Here is a 26,190-nt window from a genome sequence, read left to right on the forward strand (position 1 = left end):
GCGCGCGCGCCTAGTATCGCCCGTCTCGCGGGTCACTTTGGAGTCCGACTGAACACGCTTCCACCGGCGGCATAACGTCCGGCAACCAGCTGATTACACTCCCTCCCTGTCTGTCACATCCAGTGACACAAATTATACAAATGGAGACTAAACTGTAAACAAGATAGTCTGTGGTGTTATTTCTGCAGCAGCAGCAGCAGCATCCCGTCCGCGCGCCGCAACGCAAAAATTGACGTTTCCACGCGCGTGCGTGTATTCGTTTAAAATACCTCAGTTAAAGAGATTGTAACTTATAGATCCAGAAATATTTCAGCGTGCAGTTTGAGTTTCTATCATAATTTGCATTTATTCATTTAGCAGACGCCAAGTTTCTTTCTCCAACTAAACAAAAGTAATTAAATGTTGATATACCTGTTTGCCTTGCATATATGAGCACTAACTTGTTGTTCTTGCCTCGATTAAATACATAAGTACAAAGTCTTTGGAAAATAGTTCGGCTTAAATTCCATGTTGCATTCGATTAGCTACTCTTTACAACTCAACACCTGTTTCACTCGCCTATTTTGAGCTGCAGCTCCCGTTATATCATCGCTTTTTTCAGAAGCAAACCATTAGTTTTTGAAAAATAAATTTCAGTTATCCAGAGCAGAGTAACGCTGCTTGTTAATCTGCAATTTCCTTCAGATACTGAGCAGTATTAAATCTGTTTTTTGATTTTACCCTGAGGAAAATCAATCTTTTTTAACAATCATCATGCCTAAAAAATAATTAAAAACTTTTCTTAAAGTCTTTTTTCGTTTCAGCTGTTTCGTTTGACCCCTTCTTTCATTCGTTATGTTTCTGTGATGTTTTCCCCTCGGACAGCGAAGTTCACTCCAAAATACACACGAGCGAATGAAAGAGCGTTTTTGTCCTGCAGCAGCAGCTCAAGTCTCCCCTCTCAGGAGTCCCAGTGTCCTTTCAGTGCGCGCCTGCTTCGCATTTAAAACCCTAACCCCCGCCCCCCCCCTCCTTGTACCCCGCCTCTCTCTCCCTCTCTCTCCTTCCCTCTCTCTCTCTTCCTATCCCCCCTCTTTCTCCCTCTTTCTCTCTCTCTCCATCTCTCTTCCTCCCCCTCCCCCCCTCCCTCTCTCTCTTCCTATCCCCCCTCTCTCTCCCTCCTTCTCTCTCCATCTCTCTTCCTCCCTCTACCCCCCTCTCCCTCACTCTCTCCCTCTCTCTCCTTCCCTCTCTCTCTTCCTATCCCATCTCTCTCTCCCTCCTTCTCTCTCCATCTCTCTTCCTCCCTCTACCCCCCTCTCCCTCACTCTCTCCCTCTCTCTCCTTCCCTCTCTCTCTTCCTATCCCCCTCTCTCTCCCTCTCTCCCCCCTCCCTCTCTCTCCCTCTCTCCCTCTCTCTCTCCCTCCCCCTCTCTCTTCCTATCTGCCCCTCCTCTCTCTATCTCTATTTCTCTCTCCCTGCCTCTCTCCCTCTCCCCCCTCCATCTCTCTCTCCCTCTCTATCTCTTTTGGCCTCCCTCCCTCTCTCTCTTTCTCCCTCTCTCTATCTCTCTTCCCCTCGCTTTCCTCATCTTCTCACTAAAATGAACATGAAAGCTCATCTTCCATCCATCCATCCATCTTCCTCCGCTTTTATCCGGGGCCGGGTCACGGGGGCAGCAGTCCAAGCAGAGTCCTCCAGACTTCCCTCTCCCCGCACACCTCCTCCAGTTCCTCTGGGGGAACCCCAAGGTGTTCCCAGGCCAGCCGGGAGACATAGTCTCTCCAACGTGTCCTGGGTCTGCCCCGAGGCCTCCTCCCAGTGGGACAAGCCCGGAACACCTCCCCAGGGAGGCGTCCAGGAGGCATCCGGAACAGATGCTCGAGCCACCTCAACTGGCTCCTCTCGATGCGGAGGAGCAGCGGCTCTACTCCGAGCTCCTCCCGGGTGACTGAGCTCCTCACCCTATCCCTAAGGGTGCGCCCAGCCACTCTGCGGAGGAAACTCATTTCTGCCGCTTGTATCCGCGATCTCATTCTTTCGGTCATGATCCAGAGTTCATGACCATAGGTGAGGGTAAGAACGTAGATCGACCGGTAAATTGAGAGCTTCGCCTTACGACTCAGCTCCCTCTTCACCACAACAGACCGGTACAATGACCGCATTACTGCGGACGCCGCACCGATCCGTCTGTCAACCTGCCGCTCCATTTTTCCCTCACTCGTGAACAAGACCCCGAGATACTTAAACTCCTCCACTTGAGGGAGCAACTCCCCCCTAACCCGGAGGGGGCAATCCACCTTTTTCCGACTGAGAACCATGGCCTCGGATTTGGAGGTGCTGATTCTCATCCCCGCCGCTTCGCACTCGGCTGCAAACTTCCCCAGTGCACGCTGCAAGTCTTGACTTGATGAAGCCAACAGGACCACATCGTCCGCAAAAAGCAGAGACGAGATCTCGCGGCCACCAAAACAGACACCCTCCGTTCCCTGACTGCGCCTAGAGATTCTGTCCATAAAGATAATGAACAGAATCGGTGACAAAGGGCAGCCCTGGCGGAGTCCAACATGCACCGGGAACAGGTCTGCTTTACTGCCGGCAATGCGAACCAAGCTCCTGCTCCGGTCATACAGGGAACGAACAGCCCGTAGCAACGAGCCCCGAACCCCATAATCCCGAAGTACCCCCCACAGGATGCCACGAGGGACACGGTCGAATGCCTTCTCCAGGTCCACAAAACACATATGGACTGGTTGGGCAAACTCCCACGAACCCTCCAGCACCCTAGTGAGGGTATAGAGCTGGTCCAGTGTTCCACGGCCAGGGCGAAAACCGCATTGCTCCTCCTGAATCCGAGGTTCGACTATCGGTCGGATTCTCCTTTCCAGTACCCTGGCACAGACTTTCCCAGGGAGGCTAAGGAGTGTGATCCCCCTGTAGTTGGAACACAATCTCCGGTCCCCCTTCTTAAAAAGAGGGACCACCACCCCGGTCTGCCAGTCCAGAGGCACCGTTCCCGAACTCCACGCGATGCTGCAGAGGCGTGTCAGCCAAGACAGCCCCACAACATCCAGAGACTTGAGAAACTCGGGGCGGATCTCATCCACCCCCGGAGCCTTGCCACCGAGGAGTTTTTTGACTACCTCAGCAACTTCAGCCAGGGTAATGGACGAGTCCCCCTCCAAGTCCCCAGCCTCAGCTTCCTCTACGGAAGGCGTGTCGGAGGGATTGAGGAGATCCTCAAAGTACTCCTTCCACCGCCCGAGAACATCCTCAGCTGAGGTCAGCAGCACACCACTTCCACTGTAAACAGTGTTCGTGGAACACCGCTCCCCCCTCTGAGTCGCCGGACGGTTTGCCAGAATCTCTTTGAGGCCGACCGAAAGTCTTCCTCCATGCCCTCACCGAACTCCTCCCAAGCCCGAGTTTTTGCCGCGGCGACTGCCAGAGCCGCGCTCCGTTTGGCCCGTCGGTACCCGTCAGCTGCTTCAGGAGTCCCATGAGCCAGCCAGGCCCGATAGAACTCCTTCTTCAGCTTGACGGCATCCCTTACTTCCGGTGTCCACCACCGTGTTCGGGGATTGCCGCCGCGACAGGCGCCAGAGACCTTATGGCCGCAGCTCCGAACCGCCGCCCCAACAATGGAGGCGTGGAACACAGTCCATTCGGACTCAATGTCCCCCACCTCCCTCGGGACCTGGTTGAAGCTCTGTCGGAGGTGGGAGTTGAAGACCTCTCTGACAGGGGCCTCTGCCAAACGTTCCCAACAGACCCTCACTATGCGTTTGGGCCTGCCAGGTCTGTCCAGCTTTTTCCCCTGCCATCGAATCCAACTCACCACCAGGTGGTGATCAGTTGACAGCTCAGCCCCTCTCTTCACCCGAGTGTCCAGGACATATGGCCGAAGGTCAGAAGAAACGACTACAAAGTCGATCATTGACCTCCGACCTAGGGTGTCCTGGTGCCAAGTGCACTGGTGGACACCCTTATGCATGAACATGGTGTTCGTTATGGATAAACCGCGACTAGCACAGAAATCCAATAACAACTCACCGCTCGGGTTCAGATCAGGGAGGCCGTTCCTCCCAGTCACGCCCCTCCAGGTATCACTGTCGCTGCCCACGTGGGCGTTAAAGTCCCCCAGTAGAACGACAGAGTCCCCAGTGGGAGCGCTTTCCAGCACGCCCCCCAGGGACTCTAAAAAGGCCGGGTACTCTACACTGCCGCTAGGCGCATAAGCACAAACGACAGTGAGAGACCGTTCCCTGACCCGAAGGCGTAGGGAGACGACCCTCTCATTCACCGGGGTAGACTCCAACACATGGCGGCTGAACTGGGGGGCTATTAATAAGCCCACACCAGCCCGCCGCCTCTCACCTTGGGCAACGCCAGAATAGTGGAGAGTCCACCCTCGATCGAGGAGAGTGGTTCCAGAACCCAAGCTGTGAGTGGAAGTGAGCCCGACTATATCTAGACGGTATCTCTCAACTTCCCGCACCAGCTCAGGCTCCTTCCCCGCCAGTGAGGTGACATTCCAAGTCCCAAAAACCAGAGTTGGCGCCCGAGGTTTGGGTCGGCCGGGCACTCGGCCCCGACCACCGCCCAAATCACAATGCACCGGCCCCTTACGGTTTCTCCGGCAGGTGGTGAGCCCACCGAAGAGCGGCTCCACATCATGGCTTTGGGCTGAGCCCGGCCAGGCCCCGTGGGCATAGACCTGGCCACCAGGCGCTCGCATGCGAGCCCCCCCCCCCAGGCCTGGCTCCCGGTGACCCCATACCGGGCGGGGTAAACGAAAGCCTTGCTTTTTCCTTCATAAGGGGTTTTTGAACCGCGCTTTGTCTCGTCTGTCATCCAGGACCTGTCTGTCATGGGAGACCCTACCAGGGGCATATAGCCCCAGACAACATAGCTCCTGGACTCATTCAGGCACTCAAACCCCTCCACCACGGTAAGGTGGCGGTTCACGGAGGAGTGAAAGCTCATCTTTTATTTGCCAAATATGCACCTGGGTGTGTCTTGAAAGGAATATAAAAATGTTTTATGGACTGAAGAATAAAATGTACAATAGGTGCTCTGTTACAGGAGGTGCGGTGGCGCAGTGGGTTGGACCACAGTCCTGCTCTCTGGTGGGTCTGGGGTTCGAGTCCCGCTTGGGGTGCCTTGTGATGGACTGGCGTCCTGTCCTGGGTGTGTCCCCTCCCCCTCCGGCCTTGCGCCCTGTGTTACCGGGTAGGCTCCGGTTCCCCGCGACCCCGTATGGGACAAGCGGTTCCGAAAATGTGTGTGTGTGTGTGTGTGTGTACTGTATTATGAATATGACTGTAATACTGTATGTCATGAAAATTTAGAATGATTCATTCATTAGTGCATAGGCTAGGCTACCGTAAAGTAATCATATTGCTTCTTCTTCGTTATCAATGCATGACTCATTATACCTGTAAATAAGTATTAATTTCTTTTTCCACATCTTTTTATTTTTGATGTCTAGTGTTAGTAATACGTGTAACATCTACAGTGTTTTGTATCATATAATACAATGTAGGTACTGACAGACAGACAGACAAAATCTTGTAAACCCACAATGTAAACTTGCAGTATCAATAAATACAGTACAGTAGTATAAATGTATTTTCTCTTCCTGATGATTTTTTTAATAAAATTTTCTTTTCTCTAGCTTACTGTATTTTAAGAATATAGTATATAATACAGATAACATACAAACTATGTGATAATCGACTGTTTATGTTATAGGTAAGGCTTCCGGTCAACAGTAGGCTAGTAGTAGTTAAGTTTTAGATGAGTCAAAAGTTATATGCAGATTTTCAACCGTGGCGGGGTCAGTGCCCCTAACCCCGGCGTTGTTCAAGCATCAACTATACAGTGCTTCAGAGTAAAAGACTCTTACCAAGAGGTCATGGTGGTGGGAGTGTCATGGCCTGGGCATGCTTTGTTGCTGCAGGACCTGGGTGTCTTGCTATTATTGAAGAAACCATGAATTACTCTTTGTATCAAAAAATTGTGAAACAAATGTCAAGCCATTGGTTCATGACTTGAAGCTGAAGCTGAGCTTGGTAATGGAGCAAGACAATAATTTTAAACATACAAGCAAGTCAACATGAAAATGGCTTAAAAAATGTGAATAAAGCTGTTTGTGCTTGACAGCCTGCAATCGCTGCTGAGCTGTAGTAGCTCTACATGAAGGAGTGGACCAAAATTCCTGCACAGCACGATGAGATCCTAGTCATCAGCTTGAGGAAGTGCTTAGTTGCAGTCATTGCAGCTAAGGCCGGCACAACCACTTACTGATTATGAATTTTTTACACCAGTGATTGGATATTTCATTATCTTCTGAAATGACATAAAAACAGTACTGGTTTCACTTTTCCGTCCATATACTACATTTACATTTATTCATCTAGCAGATGCTTTTCTCCAAAGCAACGTACATCTCAGAGAAATACAATTTCTTCATTACGTTAAGAGAAAGTGAGACATAGTTGCAGATGTGTGATTCTTAAGTAAAGTTAGTTTGTTTCTTTCCACTCGATGCACCGATGTTCATCACTCGAGCAGGTGCATAAAACGCAGGATAGATGAATCCTGATAACCTTCCTACAATTTTTTTTTTAAAGGTACACAAGATTCTACGTGCCAAGAGCCAGTTTCTGCCGCAAGGGGCCGTGATGTCACATGCCACCCTGCCCCCTCCTGCCGCCTGAGAAGCATCGCATCCAACACCCATGTTGGACTTTGTGGGTGGTGGGCCCACATGCCCCCCCCACGTTGCCTTTTCGGGCTGGGCCCGGCTGGGTTACGCCAGCCACCAGGCGCATGCCTAGGAACACTACCCCCAAGCCTGGCTCCAGGGGCAGGTCCCAGTGACCCTATTCCAGGCAGGGTAAACATTCTCTTGCGTACTTTTTTCATGGGGGTTTTTGGATCATGTTAGTCTGCATCTTCACTCCAAGCCAGGTTGGCCTTGGGAGACCTTACTAGGAGCATACTGCTCCTAACGATATAGCTCTGGACATCCCTAGATCACATAAGCCCTTCTGCCACGACAAGGCCTGATCCAGGAAGAGAATTTGCCCCAGTTGGAGGACCTTAAGTATCTCGGGGTCTTGTTCATGAGTGAGGGGAGAAGGGAGCGTGAAATTAGCTGCAGACTGGGAGCAGAGGCAGCAGTAATGTGGTCGCTCTACCGGACTGTAGTGGTGAATGGGGAGCTGAGCCATAAGGCAAAGCTCTCCATTTACCGGTCGATCTACGTCCCTATCCTCACCTATGGTCATGAACTCTGGGTAATGACGGAAAGAATAAGATCGCTGATACAAGCAGCTGAAATGAGTTTTCGCAGCGTGTTGGGACTCACTCTTTGTGACAGGGTGAGGAGTTCGGACATCCGGGAGCACCTCAGAGTAGAGTCACTACTCCTCCACATAGAGAGGAGCCAGTTGAGGTGGTTCGGGCATCTGATAAGGATGCCCCATGGGCGCCTCCCTTTGGAGGTATACCAGGCACGGACAACTGGGACGAGGCCCTGAGGTCGGCCCAGGACCTGCTGGAGGGATTATATCTCACAGTTGGCCTGGGAACGGCTGGGGATCCTCTGGGCTGAGCTGGAGGAAGTTGTCGGGGACAGAGGCGGCTGGGCATCTCTGCTCTCTCTGTTGTCGCTGTGACCCTAGAAGGACAAGAGGGCAAGAAAATGGATGGATGGCTGATTGAGGTGCACATACATTTACGTACAGTAGAGAAGTAGCGGCTGTGTAAAGGCTTGTTTGGGCATGATCATAAAGTTACGGTGCATGAACATTTACACCATACATGAGCTTGAGAGATCATGGGCGAAGCGATTGTGGAAAAGGTGAGTTTTCAGACCCTTCTTAAATGTGGACAGAGTTTCAGCAGTTCTGAATGAGAAGGGGAAGTCATTCCACCACAATGGAGCCAGAACCGAGAAGCTCTGCTTTATCTTTTGTGCGTGGGACCACCAAGCGAGCAGAAGTGGTCTGGTTGGGGTGTAGATGCTGATCAAGTCTTGCAAATAGCTGGGAGCAGTTCTACTGATGCATTTGTAGGCAATGACCAAGCTCTTGAATTTGATTTGAGCAGCTATAGGAAGCCAGCGCAGAGAAACGAGTAGAGGAGATACATAGGAACGCTTTGGCAAGTCAAACACAACTCAGGCAGCAGCATTCTGTATCAGCTGTAAAGGTTTGATGGCAGTAGCAGGAAGGCCACACAAGAGAGAGTTGCAGTAGTCCAGACAGGAAGTCACCATGGCCTGGACAACTAGTTGGGCAGAGTCTGTTGTTAGGTAAGGATGGATCCTGCGGATATCATGCAGGATGTATCTGCGGGACCGGGTTGTGGTTTCGATGTGCTGAGAGAAATATAGAACTGAGTCAAAATCATCACTCCCAGACTTTTAGCCAAGGAGGTAGACAAAATGAGTGAGTTGTCCAGATTGACAGAGAGTTTGCGGCAGGAAGACAGGCCAGCTGGGAGGTGAAGAATCTCTGTTTTGGAGAGGTTGATCTGACAGCATGTTTATGGTGGCGGAGCAAATAGTGCTGCTGTCTCACAGCGCCTGGGTGGCGTGAGAGAATGTGGGTTTGATCCCTGTTCAGTGTGTGTGGAGTTTGCATGTTCTCCCTGTGTCTGTGTGGGTTTCCTCCGGGTGCTCTGGTTTCCTCCCACAGTCCAAAGACATGCTTTTCAGGTTCACCCATAGTGTGACTGATGTATGGATGAGTGACCCGCTGAAAGTCACTGCAGTGAATAAAGTGTGGGGGCTCAAAACACTATCTAGAGTTCAGTGGAAGTTGGTTGGAGCAAAGCGTCTACTAAATAAATAAATGTAAAGAACCTGGAAGGTCACAAGGTGGGTACGAATGGAAAACAACCATAATTAAGAAGGTTTTTGGAGATGCCCAGGAACGACATAAGTGTCAAACTGTTTTAGGTCTCTTAATGAAGAAATAAAATGAGCCGTTGGAATTATTCTTATGTAAGGCCAGTTTGTGTAAAAATAAAATGCAGCACAGAGCGGTTTAATCTCACTCTTCGTCTATTGCAGTAACGAACCGCAGCGACTTGGTCTCGTCTCCGCTTTATAAACATGGCCACTGGGTGTCGCTGCCTCCTTGTTTTCCGCTCGTCCGGCGCGCGGACCTCACGCGCGTTTGGCGCCGCTTCGCGCAAATCCACCGCCGGCGTTACGTGGCGCTTTAACGCGCCAAAGACACGGGGCCAAAAACGACGCGCAGAACCACTGCGGCCAAAACTGTCTTCATTACTTCATTCCTCAGTAACCGCAAGGACAGGGAAGGTGCTGAACTCCAGTCCTCAGTTTTCTCAACTACTTACACTGATAGATATGTGTGTAAAAGCAGAACTGATCTAAATGACTCTATCTTAATTTTATTAAATATCTTTATATTTTCATAACCCCAGTGGGTTAGGTCATCCTACTCTCCACCACCAAATTCCATCTGTCTCCTGCAATCCTCAAGTGTAATTGCATGACTGCTTCTTATTGCCTCCTCTCCTTGCCCTTTTCCTTCTGAAGTCCTCCGGGGTCGCATGGGGCCGAGCGGGGCAGCCATGTGATGTTGTAATTAGATGGCAGCTCTGGAGCGACTCCAGGCTCACGCATACAAACAGCAGCCAGCAGACCCATCGGCGCGCAATCCGGGACACATGTATGCACATACCGCACATCACATACAGAGACACTCAGGGTTCCTACTTGTCTGCACGATCATTGAAATATTCCTACAGACAGCAAACACACACACACACACACACGCGTACGTGCACGTGCACACATTGACACTTGGCCCGCAACTGGGCTGAAAACGTCAGTTTTAACTAGAAAGACAAGATCGCAGCACTGACTCACATACTTACATAATGAATACATATGCTAATAGGATCGTTCACACGCACCCTTCCCGTCACCGAGTCTGAGTAAACAATTTCATTCGTTCACTGCAAGCGTTCCAGTCAAAGCACATTGCTACGAACTCTGTCACAAATACTCCCGAAAGGTCGTTCACGAAGACATTTCTCCTAAGTTAGAGCGGCTTTGCGGAAAGACCGTTTTCAACGACATTAAATTGTGCCCTCGCTTAAGGACATTTGGCATCATAAAACAAGAAAGCCAAGAAATGCTTCTCTTATCTCCCTCCGCTTGTTTTTCTTGCCTTTCCAAACGTTCATTGGGGTGGGGTTTTGGCAAAGCAAGTATCAACATTATCGATGCGGAGTTCCCGGAAACATTTGGACCGTCTTGTTCGATCCACCTGCCTTCACGCTGTACGACAGTGTCTGTTGTTGAATCAGCTTGCATCAATCTTTTTAAATGTTTTTCTTACATTTATTCATTTAGCAGATGTTCTTTTCCAAAGCGACATACACACACCCAATGTCTACAGGCGCTTGTCCTGAGCAGGGTCGTGATGAACCAGAGCCTAACCTGCCAACACAGGGTGCGAGGCGAGGGGACACACCCAGGATGGGACGCCAGTCCACTGCAGGGCACCCAAAGCAGGACTCGAACCCCAGACCCGCCAGAGAGCAGGACCCAGTCAAACCCGCTGCGCCACTGTGCCCCCCCCCACTGACATACATCTCATAGACGATACAACGTGTGCGTTACATTAGCAGAAAGAGAGACTTAGATCCAGACGTGTGATTCTTAAGTGCAGTTAGTTTGTTTCTTTCCACCATACGAACCAATGTTCATCACATGAGTAGCTGCATAAAACTTCCTTAGTTCCCTTTTGTATTTTATTAATAGTTGTGTTACCTGATTGTAAATCAAGAGCTAAAATTAATAATCATTTTTGCTTATTATGTGTGGCTTTTTCTCTGCTCACTTTCTTAACAGGCAGTGTCTTTTTGTGTGGCATTAAATCAATGCTTATTCAATGCAGTGTTGTTAGCTTTTTTAAATAATTGTTTGGCTTTTTATGGGGGCGCAGTGGGTTGGACCGGGTCCTGCTCTCTGGTGGGTCTGAGGTTTGAGTCCCGCTTGGGGTGCCTTGCGACGGACTGGCGTCCCGTCCTGGGTGTGTCTCCTCCCCCTCTAGCCTTATGCCCTGAGTTGCCGGGTTAGGCTCTGGTTCCCCGCAACCCCGTATGGGACAAGCGGTTCGGAAAGTATGTGTGCGTTTGGCTTTTTACTCAACAGTTGCACAACTTTCAAGCACATTATTGTTACACGCACACACGCATTTTCAGAACCGCTGTCCTATACGGGGTCGCGGGGAACCGGAGCCTACCCGGCAACACAGGGCATAAGGCCGGAGGGGGAGGGGACACACCCAGGACGGGATGCCAGTCCGTCGCAAGGCACCCCAAGCGGGACTTGAACCCCAGACCCGCCGGAGAGCAGGACTGTGGTCCAACCCACTGCACCACCACACCCCCATTATTGTTACAGAGCTATTATAATAAAATATTCATGTCCTCTGACAGCGTCCGCTCAGATATGTGCTCCTTTGGGTGCAAGTGTACGCCTGCATGTCTGGCTGCATGCATGCATGTGTATGCGTATGTTTGTGGCCGTGCACATAATCTCCGTACGAGTTCATGCTCCGGCGATGCCAGTCCAGCGGCTTGCCGGCATCCGCACTCCGTGCCTCCCGATTCCCAAATCGCAGCATTCCACAGGCAGTCAAGCGACACACGACCCCATGACATCACTGCCCCTGGAATGAGTTGACATCACCAGAGCATGGAAAGTAAGCTAGGAGCTGAGGGTGATGGAGGCAACTGACCGCTTCATCTGAATCCAGTTCCGCTTGTTGTATTTATGTGCTTAAAACTGGGAATCAAAAATCTCCAAGAGACGAGATTTCTCAACTATTCTGGCACTCGCATCACCCACATCCAACTATCGATAATAAATTGCACAAGTTGGGTATGTCGGTGCTCACAGCATACCTAAGGAGATGAGGTACAGACGTCCAGTACATTGAACCGACGCACGGTTTGCCCATCAGCACTATTTCTGAAAACAATATTTCATGGAGTCTTTACTGCAAGCAGTTGCTTTTGTACGTCTGACTGTAGTGAATAAATGCAGTTGTGTGTCTGTGTCTCTGTGTCTTCCGTTCAATAAAAAGTTTACTCCGGGTATTGCGCACGGGGGCTGTGGCACGCCGAGCTGTGGGCCCTGAGTCATCTTTGCCGGGAGTTTCCAGTCGGCCTTGGAGCGCACTTGACCCCGTACATCTCACAAATCAGCCGAGATCTGCGGAACAGAAGGACCTCTTTGTCAGTGCGCTGAGGTCCTTCTCACAGAAGTCATCGAGTGCTTTTTACATCCTAATAAGTTCATTGCTAAAATGAATGAGATACGAGATATGCTGTCGTATTAACTGAAAAAAAAAAACATACTTGGAATTCAAATAGGAGAAGGAATAAAATGTAGGCAATGACCTTATTTTAAAAAGTCAAGATTTATTCATTAACGTTGTGTGTGTGGTATGAACGTGGGAATGTAGGATACCTTTATGTAGCTGGGGGTTCCGAGGCATGCAGAATGTACTCGTTGGACACGGTACGTGCGCAAATACGTTTTACTTTGTTTAGGTGCAGCCCAGTTCTTTTTCGATAGGGGAGACAGCTGCGTTTAACTGCCCCGGGGGGCTTTAAAGAGCGAAGGAGCGGGAGTTATTTACCCATTTTATTGAGGTAGAAGGGAAAGGTGGGGTTCTTTTATTGGGGTCACACTGTAACTAAGTACAGCTGGAGGGCTGAAAGAAAGAATGTGGCTGTTTTTTTCGATTCCTTTCTAATGGTCTCCTCCGTGTCTTTTTTTTCCTCAGTTTTTTCGCGTTCTTTCGCTCAACGTCTCCGTGTCAAAGTCTTCGCGACAGCGTATCGATTAAACGTCTGTATGTGAGACCATCGACTCCGGTTCCTTGTAGGTTTGCAGCCCGCCTCACCTTCCTCTCGCTAACGATCCTGTTCCTCATTAACCACATCTGCTGTCAATCATAAACACCCTGTAATCCCATTGGCATTTCCTGTCTGCACAAACCCGCCCACCTGTTTCTCCGCTCTCAAACCTCAGCGGACGCTTAGTTTCTGGTTTTGCCCCGGCCCTGCGATGACTTGATCCCCTTTGGCCACAGCGAATGGCTGCCAAGCAGGCTCTCAATGAACCCGATCCCCTTCACTCCATAACTTCTCGACCCGTTGCCACGGCAACATGTCTGTACCATTATGTCTGAGGCGCACAAATCTAAGACAGCCCGAATTCAAAAATCCTTCCAATTTCTGTGGAAAAACCACAGGAAGACCTACCGTTTATCTTGAAATCAATATCGGTGATGTAACCAGACACTTCGCTGATGTTAACGATTTGGAAAGCAAACATAAAGGAAAGTCAAAACATACCGTACGCGCCTGGAGAATTTTTTTTAAAGCAGCGCAACTGTCACGGAAAGTGTCTGACACACTGATGCGAAGCAGACGGCCGCAGCCGCGACTGCTGCCATCCGACAAGAAGGAAAAGGAGGAGAAAAGGCTAAAAGAGAGGGATGAGGAACGCGAGGCCCTTGTCAACCGTCGCAGAGGGAGGGAGGCTGCAGGGCGACGGTGTGGCCGAAAGGCAGACGAGTTATTCTAGTTGCGGACAGCTGACAGGGGGCCTAAAATAAGACGTGTGCCAATGAGTCTGTGCACATCGAAGCAGCGCGTGTAGGTGTCCGTGAATCACGGACGGCTGCAATCTAATTTGAGTAAACACTCTCATTCCTCCAGCCTCGAACTTTATACTTTGTGCATCTTCGTGTCTCCCCTCCTCTTACGTTCTTAAATGCATATTCAGAGACAAAAAAAAAAACACGCGATTCAATCCCCTCGTTCGTTTTGTTAGAAAATGTCGTTTTCTTCATTTTTCAAGTACGCATCTTTATGCTTCCTAAGGCTTGTGGCCGGATCGGTAAATAAATACCCAAACGAATCAGAGTTTGAAGCTTTATTGTTTTTCCACATCAGCTGCTATTTTCTAACACCACATTTTGTTTTATATAAAAGACACACACAGTAGAAAGTATTAGACGCTAGCAAAATAAATAGAGAACTCTGGAGAGGGAGCGAAGAGAGAGACGTGGCGTACGGCGGGGATGGCCAATGAACAATTAGCCGTCCGCTTGAGGCTCGCCCACAAAGCAATGCATGGCGACAGACAGGTGACTCGCTGAAACACGGACCGACGCTTTGGCTGCGACGCACGAAAACACTGATAATTTGAGCAACGCCCTGACACTGTTATAGTCTAAAACATTCCAGCGGCTGGCAGCCATCCGCAGTACTGATGGGTTAAAAACGAACAAGAAAGAACACACGGTGAGGAGGACGGAGACGGACGGAGCGACGCGTCTGTCTTCACTCTCGGACGTAGACCCGGGTGCAGACCACATCATCGGCGGTCATTGTCTGAAACACAGAAGCGCGACGTTGTAAGCATACACACCAACGCACTGTCTCCACTTAATAAATCACAAAGGGAAAAAGCTCCACGCACAAAGTATATGCATACAATTCAAGTGGAGTCAATCACTGATGACGTGTGAGAAGCAGGTCTTTGGCATAGATCTGCTGTCTGAGAGCCCGTGTTTTGCTGACTTTGAGAGACGCGTTCTCAGAAGGGAGCCTTCCGCCGAGTCTGGATGTTTCCGAAGGCACGGCGAGCGCTCGGCATGACCGAAAGCAAGAAGAAAAGTCGTACCAGGACGAGCTCCCCGTCGTTGGTGATCTCACGGGTCCAGGAGGTTTTGGGGCCCTCTCCCTTCTGGAGAGTCTGCTCGCAGGTGATTTTACTGTCCGTCTCCCATTTGGGAAAACTCTACGTGGGAGAAAGGAAAGGTGGGGCATGATTAGGACGCTGTACAGTGGTCCGGTAGTAAAGAGCTGAACAAGACGTTCAAATATTGTCTTAGCACAGCTGGATGCCATGGCAGGGATTACGTCTGAGACAGAGGGAAGGCATTCATTCGGCGAATAGACCCTGTCTGTGTTGCAAGGTTGGGCACATTTACACTATAGTGAGAGAGAGAGAGAGAGAGAGAGAGAGAGAGAGAGAGAGAGAGAGAGAGAGAGAGAGAGGGAGACTGTCAGGTGTTAATGTGTGCTGTCCTCCATCTGCTTGCTGTGGCCAACAGTTGCCCTTGACCCTTTCATTGGATTTTCATCTCCATAGTCTGTGCTAAGGAGGTGGAGAATCTGGATGAGAAGAGGGAACTTAACTCCGAGAATCCTTGTTTAATGCATCGCAAGCAGAGTCAAATTAGACAGTGTGAAGATAAGAAAATAGAAGAGAGAACGGCAACGAGAGAAAAGGCAGAGATGCATAAGAGACAACTGGAAGGAAGAGAATAAGAGAAAGCGAAAATGATTAAATGGAGAGAAGACAGCGGAGGAAGGGAAAGAATGAGCCAGAGAGCCTTCGGAGCAACTGAAAGAGAAAACACACGAGCAGCCGGAGTTACACGTCACCAGAACGCAACTCCGAACACACATGCGATAGCAGATCGCTGTTTCTAAGCAGTAAGAAATGAGCAGTACTTCTTTGCATTGCACTGCATGATCTGTGCTGTGTAAAGATATTAATGGCTTGGCAGTGATGTGTATAGTCTGTATTTTATGCATATTTTATGTTGCCAGGTATATTGCCAAATTGGAAGTGAGGTGAAAAGGAAGGGAGATTTAAAAAAGTACATCTAATAATTTTGTTTAATATAAGCAACAAAAGAGTTGAGATGTAATAAGTGGAGCAGGATGGCGGCGGACGATACCGTGCACGGACGTCCATCCACGGTGGTCTCGTTAAAGGACTGTCCAACGGTGAAGACAATGTGGGTGGTTCGGACAGAGGTGGAGGTGCGGATGGAAAAAGTCTCCCCATCCTGGCTAATCTCCACCAAAGGCTTGGAGGCAGCTGCAACAGCAATCTTCCTCAGCATCATGTTCACTCCTAGGAAAAAGAAAGAAACCATATAGCTTTATACAGTTGGTACTGAATTCACACTATATGGTGGATATTCCAGATTTAAAAAAAAAAAAAGAGTTTTCCTCCATATTGAATTAAAACTCGCTCAACTACTTTTCGATGTTGTGGGATAGGTTGCACTGGTTCTGATAGTCATCGATGATTGTTTTTGTCATTACCACTTCTGGGGGGGCACAGTGGTGCAGCGGGTTTGGCCTGCGCCTGCTCTCTGGGGGGTCTGGGGTTTGAGTCCCGCTTGGGGTGCCTTGTGGCGAACTGGCGTCCCACCTTGGGTGTGCCCCCACACCCTGTGTTGCCAGGTTAGGCTCTGGCTCGCCGCGACCCCGCCTGGGACAAGCGGTTTTAATCAATGTGTGTGTGTGTGTGTGTGATTACCAGTTCTCTGCTTTTACCCAAAGCAACTCACTGTACTTGACCTATTTCGACAGCTGGGTGTTTTACAGGAGATATGAAAGGTATGTATTTTGATTGAAAGTAAAACAGCAGTAGCAGGGAGCTGGACTTGAATCAAGAGCTTTGGACTACAAGACCACGTCCTCACGTGCTCCACCGGACGCTTCTCCTGCTGCACCACTTTGAGGGATCTCTTTGACAGAGGTAATTCGAACCTCATCAGGACCATATGCCCATCAACGGCACGTCGTAACCCTGCAGGACAACACACGCTAGTTCACCAGCTTCGGTGCTACAGAGAGCGCAGGGACAGGAAGCCTAAACTTAACTTACAGCCACTTATTACGTAGTACCATGAATGTGTCTGCACGTGTGTCCGTGCGCATGGGTCACGGCATTTGTGCGTCCGTGTGCCTTTGAGGTCATGCATCTGCGAGTCGACTGAAGCGCACGTCGGTATATTAATGTGAAGCACAGAGAGGGGGAAGTTATCCGAGTCGCCCCGGGGGATCTGATAATCTATTACACTTTCCTGTCAGGAAGCGGCGAGCAAGAGGAATTGGGAGGGAAGAAGAGGGAATTGGTGGAAAGGAATGGAGAGAGAGGTCTTAAAAGGAGGGAGGGACGCGGGTGCGGTGGGGGGAGGAGGCTGCGAGCGGTACTCGGTGCGTGTCCCCGCGTCGAATTGAGTTTCACACTTCTCACCTCTCATGCATTCCCACCTGTCACCGTGTGTAAATATATACACACACTGAGATTTCATGACACATACGGAGGTACACAGAGGCACAAATGACACATTACCGCACCACCGACCAGCATTCACGCGGGGAAAAACTACACATGCTATTTATGATGTTTAAATGGAAAAAAAGACACACTTCCGTAATATTTCTGGCCCCTGCACGTCTCACTCTTTACGGCTTGAGACAGATCAAACACACTCCTGCGCGCAAAGGGTGCGCTTGGGTTACGCTGTCATTCGTTCCACTGGAGGTCAAGCTCCGCTGTGCCCCGCGGGGCGGTGGTAAAAGAACGGCCACACACGCACACACACACACACACACACTCACAGACGGTCAGGGTCAGTGCCAAAGGGGCGAGGTCAGAGGAAGTATTTGGGACAGAGAGGAACAGGGGCGAGATGTTGTGGAGGGGGGACCGGGGGGTGGTGACAGGTTGCGTCCAGCTGCGCTCTGTCCTCTTAATGAAACCCAGAGGAGCCTCAGCCATGCCACTTGCAAGTCACACCAACAAAGCATTTTCACATATAAATCTGGCCCCAAATGTCTGCGGCATTACATATCCTCTTACCGCACAGCGTGCACAGGAGTGTGTTTGCTGTGCATGCTTGAGTTTGCACGCTTGTACGTGTTTCGCGTCAGAGAAACCTGCAGTCCTGGTCCGTGTAAAGTAAAATATAAACATTAAAGGCAGCAATTAAACTGAGTCCGGTTTGTCTTCCCCGTCTCGTCTGTTGCGTGGCCACATTCCATACGTGCAGGTCCTTACTCAGTCTCCGGGTTCATGTGTGTATCCCTGCACCCTACTCCTCCCCTTGAGCCCTCCAGGCACACACACACACACACACACACACACACACACACACTGATTTGCCCCAAGCGAATCATATGCATCACCACACAGCCCCCCTCCACCATGGGCTTATTGTCAGATCAGCCTTTCCAAACTCTCCTTCATCTCTTCATCAGTCTCTCTCCACCTCCGTCCTTCGATCCCCCTTCTCCTGCGGCGTGTCTTTCCTCTAATCACATTACCCTTGTTCTGCTTCTTCTCCTTCTCCTTCCTTTGCCACCCCCAGTGCGGACACTGCTCTGCGCTCTTGATGAGCGCGATGAGAGGATCAGTGAAGTGGAGTATTTATGGTAATTGGAGCATCGGTCATACCAGGGAGAGTGGAGGGCAGCCACAGCAACACTGACACCAATTATTCCATCAGAACAATAATGGCATTTAGTGAGTTTTAAAAAAATATGGACAGAACCTCATGCTTGTTACCATAACACTGACTATGTTGAGGAAAGCATATGCACTGCTGTCTCACAGCGCCTGGGTGTGTGCGAGAGAACGTGGGTTCGATCCCCGCTCAGTCTGTGTGGAGTTTGCATGTTCTCCCCGTGTCTCCGAGTGCTCTGGTTTCCTCCCACAGTCCAAAGACATGCTGTTCAGGTTCCCCCACTGTGTGTGAGTGTCAAGGAGTGAGTATGTTTCACTGATGCATGGATGAGTAACCCCTTGCAAGTAGTGTATCTAGCAGTGTAAGTCACCACGGTGAATAAGTGTGTGGGCTGATAACACTACATACATAGTATCTGTTGTAAGTCGCTTTGGACAAAAGCGTCTGCTAAGTGAATAAATGTAAGTGTAACTATGTGCAGAGATGATCTCACACACACACACACACACACACACACACCCTGTGGCATGACTAACTATCTCTGCAGCACAGGCGTTGTCTTCTTATTCCTCCAGCTGTTCAGGTAAAGGAGCAGGGCAGGGAGGGTCACACCTGGGCAATGCTTCAAATAAAATGTGGCAACACATCAAAACGCAGATCAATTTTAAAAGCATCGTTCGCACGCGCTTTGCCGCACGTGTGTTTCACAGGACTGTCTGTGTGTGTGTTGCCCTCCTGCTTGAACATCACTACCCCGTTTCGACTCGCGACCCGTCGTTTGCGCGCTCGGGCGCCGCTGTTCCCACGCGGACACGCGCTTATTCATACTGATTTGATGCCTTAAGCACCATAAGCCGGGGCGCTAATGGGGGGGGGGGGTTTTACATGTGCCTGGGAGACCCCCCCGCCCTTAGTTAAAGTTGTCCTGCAAAAATACATACGTTATCCTGGAAATATGCATTAGATAAGTGCAGCAAAAAAAAAAAAACACACACATCTGATTTGCGATTCATGCAGAAATGTAATTTTAGCGAAGCTCAATTATCATTACTAACCCAAGCGTTTCAGCAGCTCCTCGAAGTTCTCCGAACTTTTCATTTTCCAGGTGCCAGAGAAGTCGGCAATCTTGCGGTCCATGTTTCAAAAAAAGGCTAAGGATAACTCGGATAATTTTCGGCTGCAGAGGGAGGTGATGGCTTAGCTTTGGAATGGCTTTTTAAAACTTCAGTAAAAGTTGTGCTAATTTCTCTGTGCCTTAGCTGTAATTGTCTCGTTCCCTTTGCTCTCTGTTCCGCTACTTCAGCCTCTTTCAATGAGCTCTTTTACAATTTCTCTTAGCCTTCAACTTTTCTTTACAGCTGAAGTGGCTGTCAGCCGCTTTTATCCTAACTTTTACCCTAGTCCCTCTAAGTACAATGATCTTTATCTCGCCCGTCTGTCACTTCGCGTTACACGGGGCGGCAGTATGAATGGGGATGGAAGGGAAAACTGCCCATTAATTTGGACCGATGAAGCCACGCCCATCGTATAATACGCCCGCCTTCCCCACACAGTAGTCCCGCCCCCTTGTAATGTGAACCAATTAAAATCAAGAGTTACGTATCACGGGCCACGGCGCCCCGCCTTCCCGAGCACATGTGCGTTTTAGACACGCCCCTGAAACTAAATCACTTTTTTGTTTTAAAAGCTTTCGACTTCTAATATAACAATAGGACTGACCGCACCCACGCGCAACACTGTGGTACCTCGCAACAAAGATATGCTCTTATATGCTCTAGAACTGCTATATTGTAATGGTTAATTGCTCATAGCCATACAATATTTGTAAAAAATTGTGAGGTGCAATACTAGGTGAGTTGGAACACATAAAGGATCATAAAAAGTAAAGTGCAGGGTTGGGTAATGTTCATGCATTCTTTTTAAATGGTTTGTGTAGAACGAGACAATAGAAAATAGGAGAAAATGCACAAGTGATTTATGGACAATATTCTACCAGGGTCATACTGTGAAGATTATGGTGATATAGAACACATCAAGTCCAGGATAAGTTTGAAAGAGAAAGGGAATTTTAAAGTTATTCAGAACACTGGTATTTAACCTGAAAAAAGTGCAAAATAAGAAGGCCAAGACTTGGAGAGTTGGACAGAGAATGTGGGGGGAGGTAAAGGGTGTGGGGCTTCCCTCTAAGAGAAAGGAGAGGGATGTGACTGGCAGAAAGAGGAGTAGGTTTGAAATGTAAGGAACACAAGATTCTGCAAGGTAGCATTAAGGGACAGAGCAGTAGACATGAAGATGATGGATTGTGACTGCACAATGGGAGCGTTAATTATTGAACTTTGATGGATGTTCTTCTTAATGACAATGTGCCCTAGGTGACTGCTGCGTAACCAAAGTGGTTGTGGGTGGCTGGTCGAACAAAGACAAGCAGTATACAATTATACAAGTGGAAAAAATCTGTAAAATGACTAGCATGTATTTTATATATTCTGCTGGATACAAAAACAGGAAGACCAAACAATATATTAATATCAAGGATCTAATGAAGGGTAGGGCCATCGCTTCAGTCTTTCCTGGAATGCCGTAATACAAGTGCTAAACTGAGTGTATTGGGTATTGCAACATTCCGCAAAAAAGGCCTCCAGTTCCTTGGAGGTTGAAATGAATTTCAGAACTTAGCCATCCCTTTGACTTCATCTTGGTGTTCATGAAACCACTCTTGACTTTGCTTAGCAGTATGTATAGGGACATTATCATCCTAGAATATAGCAACATCATGAAGAAACGGTTTTTGCACCATAGGGTGCACCTAGTCCTCGGAAATGGCCTCATACTCTTTGACCATTTCACGACCATGCAGAGCAATTATCGGACCTAATGACTCCCATGAGATGGTTGCCCATACCTTTACAGATCCCCCACCATGTTTAACAGTTGACAAAAGACACTGTGGATTGAAGGCATCCCTTGGCTTTCTTCAAATGTAAACTGGTCCAGATGTAGGAAATACGGTGAAAGATGACTCACCGGACTATAATTCTTTTTTCATTCCTCAGGGGTCCAGGTTTTGTGCTCCTTACTCCAGGTTATGTGTCTTTGAGCTCTGTGATGTCCAAATGGCAGCCCTATAATAAACTCCAGGTTTGTGAATCTCACGACCTTCAGTGTTTGTAGAAACTCAGTTACAGAGGTACTGATTCAGTTCTGTGGTAGTTTTTGAGGCTGTACTTTTATGGCATTCAGCAACTAGACTGTGAAGTGTCCATCCATCCTGGTTGGTGAGCTTCGACTCATGATCGCTGTTCCTCTTTGCCGATGCAGTTTGTCCATGTTGTCTATGTGCATACGCTGTCTTTATCTTTGAGATTGTTCTCCTTGAAGCATTATGTAATTTTGCAGATTTCGTGGTCAAAGGACCTGTTATTCAGGCACCAGCTATTTGGCCTCTTTGGAATTTTGTTAACCGCCTCATGCTGCTTTGAAAAAAATCACTTATTGAAGTACTAATTGTCAGACCTAATCAATCCTTTCTCATGTGGTGTTTGTTATTTTGTATACCCGCAAATATAAATGTCTACATCTAGTAAAACTTTCAGATGCATTTGCTTTAATTTACAATTGCGCTAAATGTTATATCCACACGTAGGGGGGTGTGATGGTGCGGCGGACTTAGCTGGGTCATGCTCTCTGGTGCATCTGGAGTTCGATTCCCGCTGGGGGTGCCTTGTGATGGACTGGCGTCCTGTCCTGGCTGCATCCCCTCCCCCACCAGCCTTACGCCCTGTGTTGCCGGGTTAGGCTCCGGCTTGTCGTGACCCTCCTCGGGACAAGCAGTTTCAGCCAGTGCGTGTGCGTGATGTTTGAATATATTATTAAATATTTCGCAGTCATTACTATAACTCTTTGTCATTTTGTAAGCATACATCAGATCTATTCAAACATCTCTAAGTACTGCATGGTTTGTAACTTTGCACATTTCACTTTCAAGTATCTAATTTGGCGATAAATATGCAAAATACACCTCCTCACGCACATGCGCACTCCAACCAACCAGTGCTAAAGAGTTGCGTGTCTTCACAAGTTCCTGCTCTCACGACAACCAACGCCAATTGTGAACCCCTCCTATCAAGACCGCAATCTCTTCTTCCTTGTCTCTTTCACTGACACGCTCTCAGCTTTACCAGCTCTTATCTCAAGTGTGACAGCGACGCTCTTCACACGACTTCATTCAGTTCCTTGTTATTCGTCCACAGATGTTTATTCTCAAGGCAACCGCAGCAAGCAGCCAACGGGTGTAGACCGCTCTCCTTTCGGTGATCAACGAGCCCACGCGGTGTTTCCACAACACTCAGCACTGGAAGGCCCACAGGTAATCTGCAGATCTGCATTTCCATACGCTGATCTTTGCATCTCACAGGCACAAAGCACATGAAGGCAAACCTTAGACAGGTACAAAGTCTACGGCGTACTATGATTTCACAGAATCAAGTCCCAGCTATTGAAAAGGGCCATTGTTTGAGATGTACCAACACGTTTTACACCTCCACCTAACTCAAAAAAATGGCATATTATACTGAAGGCATTGTTATAGCAGATGTGTGGCAACAAATATAATGTTTCTTTGTGTTATTTTACAGAGAAAAGGAGACGTACTGGCGCTGATGGCTCCGCAATACAATACGGAAGGCGAGAGTGTGGCGGCGTGTAAAATTACGGCATAATATTTCAAGCTCATAAAATAGCGGATGTCATTTTAAGTGTAAAACAAGCACATTAAGGCACACATTCCCCCCGTACCCTTTCCCATCCCCACTCTCCCCATCTCCATATCTATTGCCCCCCCACCCCCTTCAGTCTCACTCCTTCCCTGTCTCTTTTGTTCTCTTTTGTGCTTGTGTGACACATTCCTTGAGCACACTGAATGGGGGAAGAGAGAAAGATGGAGGGTAAAGAGAAGAAAAGGCAGACGGGGGAAAGTGAGTCAGGGAGTCGCTGACCATAACTCAAAAAATTTTTTTACGGCATTGTCTGTAACTTGGAGTGGGGAGCTGTGAAGCAAAGAGTAAAAAAAATAAGAACCGGAGGGGGAATAAAATCAAAGACGTTCGGAAAAGGGCAAAGATGCAGAGGCAAACACAGAGGAGGAACAAGGCAGAGTGTGGGAGATGTAAAGTGAGACTATAATCCTTCTTTCCGAGCATGCAGAAATATTTACTGCCCAATTGCCAAGCACCTTTTTTCCTCCCTCTCTTGTTCTCTCTCTGCTGCAACCCGCACACAGACACACACGCTGCCTCTTTTTCCCTTGCTCTCTTGCCAAGTGCAAGTCAGCTTGGTCAGATTGCACCTCATACTTTATACTGGAAAGTCGCACAGCCACACACAGGCATACACATATGTGCGAGTTTGCACATGTTAATACTGGTGCTTTCACACATATGTTGGCACACACACACACACACACACACAATCACACCACTGGGGAAATGTACTGTTTCTTCAAGGACAATAGAAGCACTTTTGACTGTTAATCACTTTGAGTTTTAGTCGATGGCCAAGAGGAGCCTGCTGTCACCCAGACCTGACCTCTCCGTTCTTCTCTCTCTCTCTCTCTCTCTCTCTCTACGTTCTCCATGCCCAGGGGAGCGTAACATACAGTAGATTAGAGGGAGGGAAAAAAATGAAGGCAGCGAAGAACGGCATGGATGCATGTTACTTTCCAGCCTTTCTCTACAGTTTGTGTGTCTTTGCTCTCTTTGTCTCTCCTCTGCCTTACATTCATTTCTTCTCTCTTGCCCCTCGTCTAACTCTCCACACCTCTTCTCCTGTACTCACCCCGTCTCACATCTCCCTCTTGTTTTCTTTCCATCTGCAATCTGCCCGTTCCCTGGGCAATTCAAATTCCTGCAGTATATCACAACACCAAGTGCATCATTATCTGGGAGGCGAGATCCTGCTAATCTAGATTATACTTCATATTTCCTTCACAGTAAAATGATGTAAATGCCATCATAGAGAACGATGTGAAAATACATTATTGTCTGGAATTCAAATTTCATTTCGCCGTACATTATTGCAGCCCTTACTAAGGGATGGCTTCCTTCGGAGGCCACCACAGAAACATTGCTTATTTTTTTGTTCCTTTTGTCTTTACATCCAGTGCTTACCTTTGATCACAGCGTATTACTTTAACATCAGAAAAAGGGACTGAGAATTTCTGGTTGTGTTATTATCTGTTACCTCTAAACTTTCTGGACGGGTTCAAACCCGATTTTGATATCGGCTTTGGATTCCCAAGTTCGTCCTTCGTTCTTACCAAGATAGAACAAAGAACTAGTCTTTCTTCTGGATTTAGTTTTTTTTGCATGGGTGCTGTCCATATGTGTCTCATTAAGAAGTAGCATGGCAAGAATACAGCAGCTTGGAAGAAGGAGAGGGAGAAAGGGAGGGAAAGGGAGATAAAGTTGTGCTACTGATAATCATATTTTATGTTGCATTACATCCTAGCCATTCTGTAAACTTGGTACTCATACCTATTTTACTGTGTGCACAAGTGAGTGGACAGACTTGTACTCTGCAGTATGTGCAAAGGTCTGAAAAAAGTCCAGATCAACATAAAGAGAGAAAAAATAGGAGTGGTCACTTTGAGAATGTACAATTACAAAGGCAATGTGGGGACAGGCCAGTGGTTTTTTTTTTCTTTTTTTTACCTAAAGTCTGCCAAAACATTTGTTTCTTATTGATTTTCCCTCCTGGATGGGCTCTCATGTTACAGGAATTACTCATAGTGTAGCATCGATGTTAGTGAGATTTCCCAGGCAGCGCAGCATTTTTTCTGAATCAAACTATTATTATTATTATTATTATTATTATAGTTGTCACTTACCTATTTAAGGTTATAGCAGTCTGTCCAGTGAAGCAATACACATAAGGTAGGGTAATTTAGTTTGAATAATTTATAATAATGATAATGATGACTAGTTCGAAAGTCTTTGGTGTAATTATTATTTGTAGCAGAACTAGTTCATCCGTGGTAAGACAACTATAATACTGTCGTAACCACTTTTTACTGTGTGTAACCATGCGTTTGAGTGTATATTTCAGTGTGTCTCACTTCCTGCTCTCCATATGTGGTGGAGATTTATCCAGAGCCCTTTATTAGGCTAATTTAGCTCTTTTTTACTCTTTCAAAATTGCCTCCTCCACCCTTCTCCCCTGTACCTCTGTTTGTGGTTCTAATTATCGTGGCCCTTTGAAATGAGGCTCCTGGAGCAGAGCAGAGAACCTACAGGGAGAAGCACAAGATCAGGGAGGAAAGAAGGAAGGAAACAGTGAATTAACAGAAAAGGGGTGGTAAAAATACAGAGGAAGAATACAGGGAGACATGGAGAAAATGAGGTTGGGAGAGCACGTTTTGGTACTCGGAGAGAAATGGAAGGTGCAGTCGAAAGGCGAAGGGAAAGAAGGAAAGGAGAGAGACAGAGAGAGAGAAAGAAAAGGGAGCACAGAAAAAGACTGGGAAGGCAGAACAGCGAGGGGAGCAGAAGTGGAAGACAAATAGAGATTGAGTGAGAAAGAAAATGAACTCATTTTCCCATGCTTTCATCATGCTTCGTAGATGTATTATTTTCATTGTGATTTCTTTGGCCGAGAAGTTCAATAAAAGTGCAGCCCATTTTTTTATTGACACCCCCCCCCCCCCCCCCCCAAGGCGTCTGCCACCCCGACCGCCTCCCTCTGGCCCTCTCTTCACCTCTCCACCCCGCCATAGCTTTTCACTCTTCACCCTTTTTCTTATTCTTGCTTAAAGCATTTTTCCTACTCTTCCCCCGTGAACGATTGTTCCTTGCTGTTCCTCTGTTCCCG

General features: G+C 48.2%; 1 protein-coding gene across 1 annotated transcript; it reads right to left on the reverse strand.

Annotated features, from left to right (window-relative positions):
- Nucleotides 1–13,967: 13,967 nt before the first annotated feature.
- Nucleotides 13,968–19,780, reverse strand: crabp2a (cellular retinoic acid binding protein 2, a). Its single transcript, XM_018736689.2, has 4 exons — nt 19,383–19,780; nt 15,802–15,980; nt 14,736–14,852; nt 13,968–14,443 (listed from the first exon to the last, which is right to left on the reverse strand). The coding sequence occupies exons 1-4, from the start codon at nt 19,462–19,464 to the stop codon at nt 14,393–14,395; spliced, it is 429 nt and encodes a 142-aa protein (XP_018592205.1). The 5' UTR covers nt 19,465–19,780; the 3' UTR covers nt 13,968–14,392.
- Between the last annotated feature and the right edge of the window lie 6,410 nt (nt 19,781–26,190).

The sequence above is a fragment of the Scleropages formosus genome, chromosome 18, assembly GCF_900964775.1.
Source record: "Scleropages formosus chromosome 18, fSclFor1.1, whole genome shotgun sequence".
Classification (NCBI taxonomy): Eukaryota; Metazoa; Chordata; class Actinopteri; order Osteoglossiformes; family Osteoglossidae; genus Scleropages; species Scleropages formosus.